The sequence below is a fragment of the Pterocles gutturalis genome, unplaced genomic scaffold, assembly GCF_000699245.1.
Source record: "Pterocles gutturalis isolate BGI_N339 unplaced genomic scaffold, ASM69924v1 scaffold6957, whole genome shotgun sequence".
Classification (NCBI taxonomy): domain Eukaryota; kingdom Metazoa; phylum Chordata; class Aves; order Pterocliformes; family Pteroclidae; genus Pterocles; species Pterocles gutturalis.
Genome location: NW_010115206.1, coordinates 3244 through 10458, shown reverse-complemented (window position 1 = coordinate 10458; position 7215 = coordinate 3244). Strand labels below are relative to the sequence as shown.

General features: G+C 48.2%; 1 protein-coding gene across 1 annotated transcript in view; it reads left to right on the top strand.

The window, feature by feature from the left end:
* Nucleotides 1–6281, top strand: part of SCN8A (sodium channel, voltage gated, type VIII, alpha subunit) — a 39556-nt gene extending 33275 nt beyond the window's left edge. Inside the window, exons 23-28 of the mRNA XM_010075099.1 lie at nt 1565–1849; nt 2361–2414; nt 2818–2955; nt 3412–3516; nt 4311–4581; nt 5113–6281. Coding sequence (XP_010073401.1) covers nt 1565–1849; nt 2361–2414; nt 2818–2955; nt 3412–3516; nt 4311–4581; nt 5113–6260 — 2001 coding nt within the window. The 3' untranslated portion in view covers nt 6261–6281. The remainder of the gene's footprint in view (nt 1–1564; nt 1850–2360; nt 2415–2817; nt 2956–3411; nt 3517–4310; nt 4582–5112) is intronic.
* Nucleotides 6282–7215: the final 934 nt, after the last annotated feature.

Below are 7215 nucleotides of genomic sequence, written 5' to 3'. Positions count from 1 at the left end.
GGCTACGAGATGTGCATGCGGTTTGTTTTTTTTTTTTTGTCAGTCTGCACACAAAAGCCATGTTCCTTCTCTCAGATCTTTTGGGAACGCTTGGATAAATTAAATCAGTGGGGGGATTTCAAGAGGGGGTGACTCTTCTGTCGCTTCCCGGGATGAACCGGAATAAACCCAAAAGGCGTCCCGCTGGTGGGTCGGGCTTCAGCAGCATCCCCTTTGGGTGGGGAAGGAAAGCGAAGGCGTTCTGTGCAGAGCCTGCCTGGGGGGGCTCGACCCTCATCTGTGTCTTTATATACATATATAGTGAGGAATTCCTGACGTCGTTTACTAGCTGTTGTAGTGCTGCTCACTCTCTAGATCACCGTTATCCGCTTACTCCGACGGAGGACAGGGGCTTGCTGCCGAGCTCGTCGTGGAGGTGCTTACTCGGACGGAGGACAGGGGCTTGCTGCCGAGCTTGTCGTGGAGGCTGCATCCAGCAGGCAGCTGGTGTAGGAGGAGAGGGGACATCGATGGTGGCCAGGACCAGCTGTGACAGCTCGGGTGCTACTGCTTGAGGAGTCCCCAAGCCCCGGGTGTTGAGAAGTCTTTCAAAACTAAAGCAAATAGTTTCCATTCTGTTCATCTATTAAAGCCATCTAAATTAGGAGATTGTAATAAAAGATTTAATATCCTGCTGACCTAACTCCATTAAAAACCCCGATGGCTTACATTTTGTCACGTGGTGGCCAGGGATGCTGTAGGGACACGGTGCTCCCAAACTCCAAAAGGCTAAAATTAGGAGACGGTGGAAGATCCGAGCTTTTGACAAAACGCGTTCTCGCTTCCCCGCTGTGTTTGCTGCCGTTGGGAGGAAGGAACATGGCTTTTCTGTCTTCTTGAGCCTGCCCAGCTGCATGCTCAGCTGTCTGCCTGAGACGACATGACTGGCCTTGCTTAGTCACAAATACGATCTGGATGTTTACGGCGACTCGCTGCTTCGTCTGTAACGGAGCGATGCCGGGCTTGGTCCTGTCCCCACCGGAGTCGGTGCCACCCCCGTCGCTGGTGACCTCGGTGGGAGCAGGAGACAGGCTTCGAAGTGATAACAGCCTTGTTTGAACGTGGGGAATGGCCGGAAGGGCCACTGGCTGGGGAGACCCGTCAAATCCACGAGCAAAAGTGTCCTCAGACTCAGCTCTGAGCAAATTTTTAGGTAGGACCCTCTTTATTCCTCAGAAGAGAGTCTGAGCCTCACTGAGCAAAGCCCCTCTCTCCCTTTGGGCAAAGAAAATTATTTCAAATCGTTGTTTAACTAAAGAAGTTAACGATCCAAAACCGAACCCAGCAAATGGAAGAAGCTGCCCTGTTTTATTTGCAAAACAGAGCTTCAGTAAGGTGGCTTTTGAGCAGAATTTTTCGACCGCTTGGAATAAGTTCACTGCCAAGAACTTCTGCGTGGAGTAAACACCACCGATCTGTCCGTGGCCTTACCTCCTATTCCCCCCCCAAAAACAGCTGTACTGATGCTTGCTGTCTCCTGCCTCGTGTTTTATACTGAAACTTTTTCCCACCCCTTCCAACACAGGTGGTTGTCAACGCCTTGGTTGGCGCTATCCCTTCCATTATGAATGTCTTGTTGGTCTGCCTTATCTTCTGGCTGATTTTCAGCATTATGGGGGTTAACCTGTTTGCCGGGAAATATCATTACTGCTTTAATGAAACAGCTGAGGAGCGCTTCGATATAGAAATTGTTAACAACAAGACAGACTGCGAAGCGCTGATGCCGCCCAACTCCACTGAGATCCGATGGAAGAATGTGAAAATTAACTTTGACAACGTCGGGGCAGGATATCTGGCTCTTCTGCAAGTTGTAAGTTTGGCTTTCACCTAGTAGTACCCTAGTAGTGGGAAATACAAACTTCTCCTAATGCGTTTGGACTCCTTCCCTCTCTCTGTGAGATACAGCATCCCATCAATCCCACTGGGGTTTGGGTCTGGAATAAAATTCCCATTTTATCTTTTATCCTTTTGCCTAATATGGGTTGCCCAGCACAGCACGTGGCCCCAACTCTTCTCTTCGAAGAGTTTACCAAACCTTTCATGAGACAACAGTGAACCTGTTTCCATTCATTTAGATTTCTTTCATTTAGTTTAGTGACTTAGGTGGTGTTGGGTTGACGGTTGGACTTGCTGATCCTTGAGGTCTTAATGATTCCAACCTTCATGGTTCTATTCTAAATTTAGATTAGATGAAAAAAATAACTCGTTAAGTAATAATAAAGTGCAGTATAAGGGGCGATGAGGAGCACCAGGGAATCCCAGACTTGTTCTTTCGTTGTGGGTGAACTGTGTCTAAGGGAACGTGTGTTTTCTTTGCCCAGGCTACGTTCAAGGGCTGGATGGACATCATGTATGCAGCAGTAGATTCCAGAAAGGTAAAGTGCATGACCCCAATCTCCCCTCCCCGTAGTTCACTCTGCTAGTTTGCTTTGGTAAAATCAAGAGCAAAAAATCCTACAACTACGCTTCTGTCATGTATTTAATGCTGGGATTGTTTCATTTGCTCTGTTAGTGGGGTAAGTTAAAAGATGCTCAAGAAAAGCCCCAGAAGGGCAGGGTTCTGCTGCTTGCTTGAGGGGCAGGGAACCTCCTGCTGGAGTAGAACTAGAGTGAAGAAAGGAATACAGAGAAGTTATTTATTTCAGCACCTGAATAAATTATGGGCAGGAATTAGCTCAGATGGGAATACCTGGAAACACGCCCTATCTCCTTTGGACGGTGGTTGGGTGATGTCTTTGAAATGTCATTTTATTATTTCTCTCCTCATCTCCCATTCAGCAAGAAGAGCAACCCAAGTACGAGGACAACATCTACATGTACATCTATTTTGTTATCTTCATTATCTTCGGCTCCTTTTTCACCCTGAACCTGTTCATTGGTGTCATCATCGACAACTTCAATCAACAAAAGAAAAAGATAAGTGATCTGTGTTTGCTGGCTAGATCAGACATTCTCCCTAGGCTTCCTTTTCATACGTTTCTGGGGTTTGGTTTTTTTTTTTTGCCTTGACTAAAATATACAGACTGGAAGTAAGATGTGTTTCTTGCCCCTCTCTCAAACGCTGCTTTTCTTCTAAGTCCAACTGAGGATCTGCGCGTCCGCAGAACCTGCTAAATGGCCGGACACCTCCGCTGCCTGTTTGTCACAAAGGGGCTGGAGGGGATGGGGAAGGACGGGGAGCATAGGACAAATACTCCCTTTTCTTTAAAGGAAAATCAGTACGCCTTGGGTATTGGTAGAAGTTATTTCAGTCTAAAATAGCTGCCACCAACTTCCCATCTGGCAGGTATCCTCATGACTTCGCTGGGATGCGATCCCTTTCCCTTCTGGCGCGTGAGCTGATTGTAACCAGTTTTCCTTTCGCCCCTTTACTTTGGAGGTCAAGATATTTTCATGACAGAAGAACAAAAGAAGTACTATAACGCTATGAAAAAACTGGGCTCAAAGAAACCTCAGAAACCAATTCCCCGGCCTCTGGTGAGTATGTTATAAAGGGAACTGAAGGAAAAAAACCTGGGGAGTAGATTTTCAAAGGAGCTTTGGCTCCAAAAGCGTCCTTTGTTCTAACTCATGCTGGACTCCACATCACCCTGTTCTCGTCGCTACAATTCAGGTGTGATCTGAGAAAGGTTAAAATGCTGCAGCTGGGGTTGATGGGAATCAGTTGGCTCACTTGAACCAAGAAAACAACCTGAAAACCCCGGCTGAGAGGCTGGAGATGGAGAGTAGGAGGCCTCCTGGCATTAGTGAGTGGGGTCTCGGACGATGAGACAGCCCTGTGGGTTACATCAAACGAGACCTGAGCACATTTCCCTGCTTTCTGAAAGGCTTTGTGGGTGATACGGGGTGAGTCCCTGAGATTCTGCTGTGGATGAGGGGTCCTGCAGCTCTGCCTGCTGCTGGAACCAGACTGCGGGCAGGATGCAAGCGGTGGTTGGAGTCCGGCTGGAGTGCTCTGCAGCCGGTCACCGCCGTGGGGCAGAGCTGGCTGCTGTGAGTGGAAGGGCATCACCCCGCCTTTGGGCTCAGCAAAGAGGAAGGGGTGCTGGTAACGGGGTGGGGTAGCATGTTTGGGGTTATAAATAGTAGCATTTTCCTAGCTTTCCCGTAAACAGATTGAATTGTGGCTGGAGTTTGCCTTGAAAGCTTCATAAAATACTGCAAAAAACCTGTCCTCATCCCTGTTTCCACCAACAGTGAAATAATTTGTTGGCTAATGATAGATTTCTGCTCAAACTGGTTTGGTTCGTTGTCTCTCTCCTGTTGCACAGAACCGTATTCAAGGAGCTGTCTTTGACTTCGTCACTCAGCAAGCGTTCGATATCGTCATCATGATGCTCATCTGCCTCAACATGGTGACCATGATGGTGGAGACGGACACGCAAAGCAAGCAGATGGAGGACATCCTTTACTGGATCAACTTCGTGTTTGTCATCTTCTTCACCTGCGAGTGCGTGCTGAAGATGTTCGCCTTGCGGCACTACTATTTCACCATCGGCTGGAACATTTTTGACTTTGTGGTTGTGATTCTGTCCATCGTGGGTAAGTGCAACACCAGTTAGAGGTCTTTGAGCGCAAGGCTGCCTGCCTTGGTGTTTGCAGAGCAGAGCAGGTCTTGTCTTGGAGGGATATGTACGTAGCAGGACTTCTGGCTTCTCTTTTTAGCCTTGTGAAGAGACTGTGACAGAATTTGGCAGCTTGAAGTCCTGACTAATGCATTCCCCTCCCTCTGCTCTGGCCTTAATTTACAGTTGGATGGAGTAAACCACTTGACAATTACCCTGTCTTTAAAAACAGAAATTGTACTCACCTCATCAGAACGTTGTAATGCTTACTGACCCCTGAAAATAGCATCGCAACACTTCCTACGGCAGCATGTGATTTGCACTCTCGTTTTCAGTTTGGTTGAATGTTGAATCAGTTCCTCCAACAGGTTTTGGGGTTTTTTAGCGTCTAAACTGTAAAATATGCGTAACCTCACAAGTGCACCGGGGTCATCGAGAGCTTGGCTCATCCCTTGACTGCAGGCTACACATCTCTTTGTCACACTTGTTCCTTCTCTTCTTCTTTTAGGAATGTTCCTGGCTGAAATCATCGAGAAGTATTTTGTGTCGCCCACTCTCTTCCGAGTCATCCGACTGGCTCGCATTGGCCGCATCCTGCGTTTGATCAAAGGAGCCAAAGGAATCCGCACTTTGCTTTTTGCCTTAATGATGTCCCTGCCTGCCTTGTTCAACATCGGCCTCTTGCTCTTCTTGGTCATGTTCATCTTCTCCATCTTCGGCATGTCGAACTTTGCCTACGTCAAGCACGAGGCTGGCATAGACGATATGTTCAACTTTGAGACCTTTGGCAACAGCATGATCTGCTTGTTCCAGATCACCACGTCGGCCGGTTGGGATGGCCTGCTGCTGCCCATCCTCAACCGGCCTCCAGACTGTGACCTGGACAAGGAGCACCCTGGGAGCGGTTTTAAGGGGGATTGTGGGAACCCTTCAGTGGGGATATTTTTCTTTGTGAGTTACATCATCATCTCCTTCCTGATCGTGGTCAACATGTACATCGCCATCATCCTGGAGAACTTCAGCGTGGCGACAGAGGAGAGCGCGGATCCGCTCAGTGAGGACGACTTTGAGACCTTCTACGAGATCTGGGAGAAGTTCGACCCCGACGCCACGCAGTTCATAGAGTACAGCAAGCTCGCGGACTTTGCCGACGCTTTGGAACATCCTCTTCGCGTCCCAAAACCCAACACCATTGAACTCATCGCCATGGACCTTCCCATGGTAAGTGGGGACAGGATCCACTGCTTGGACATCCTGTTTGCCTTCACCAAACGTGTCCTGGGGGACAGCGGGGAGCTGGATATCCTGAGACAACAGATGGAGGAAAGATTTGTGGCATCCAACCCTTCCAAAGTGTCTTATGAGCCCATCACGACCACGCTCCGGCGTAAGCAGGAAGAAGTTTCCGCGGTGGTTATCCAGAGGGCTTACAGGGCTCGTTTGGCAAGACGGGGCTTTATCAGCCGAAGGCCTGTCTCCACCAAACTGGAAAACGGAGGAACAACCAGGGAGAAAAAAGAAGGCACCCCATCGACCGCGTCCCTCCCGTCCTACGACAGCGTCACCAAACCCGAGAAGGAGAAACAACAACGGGCGGAGGAAGGAAGACGAGAAAGAGCCAAAAGACAAAAAGACGTCAGGGAATCCAAGTGTTGAGAACAAAATGAATAGAATTGTACAAATTCCAAGATTTGCAAGTGAAAAAGATTGTTTACAAACTTCCTGAAATCTCTCAATCCAGAACAGCTGTGGAGACACTTACCTGAAGATCTTATACCAAACATAGTCTGCTTCCTGTGTGCCAGCGTTGCATCTCCAGCAGTGACCTACCACCTGGTTAAAGGACCCTTGTAAACAAACATTTAAACACAAGAAAAAAGGAAAAAAAAAAAAGAAAAAAAAAAAGGATTTTCTATTGTTTGGGCAGGTGGATACTGCATGTTCCACATCAGTCAATGCAACTTAGGACAAACAAGCAAAATAAAACCACACACACACACAGAGAGAAACAAAACCCGCTGCTGGGATCCATGTATTTTCCAAAGCAGCCAAAAATGGATTTTATTTTCCCATTTTGTTGATTATTATTATTGAAAGAAAACCCAGAAGTCACAATGTTCAAGGGTTTGTTCATGCAAAACTAGATTTGCATTTAGTTAAGCAGCAAAAAAAAAAAAAAAGAAAAAAAGTTAAAACAAGTACAACAAAAAAAAAAGGAAAAAAAGACACAAAGCACCCATAGAGCCCATGTCATTTAATTGTCACCGTTGATTTGATCTTTATTATCGGCATTCTCCTTTCTCCATGGGCTTCACTCGGTTTGGGAGCGGGGGGAAGCGGGTACCGGCAGCCCGGGGCCAGCTCGGGCCGATTCCCCCCCCAGAAGCGCTCGTTCGGTGCATCGAAGCGATCTGCATGACGGCATGCCGTGCCCAGGACCATGCATGAGGCCCCAGCGCCCCGCCGCGCGCGGTGACCCGGCCGCAGCAGCGCGTTAAGCCATAATTCCCGGCACTCCACCCCCCCGCCCCCGCCGCACATGGGATTGGGAGAGAAACTTTTCACAACACCCCCATTGCCCTGCACCGGTACCTCCCGGTTCTTAGCGATC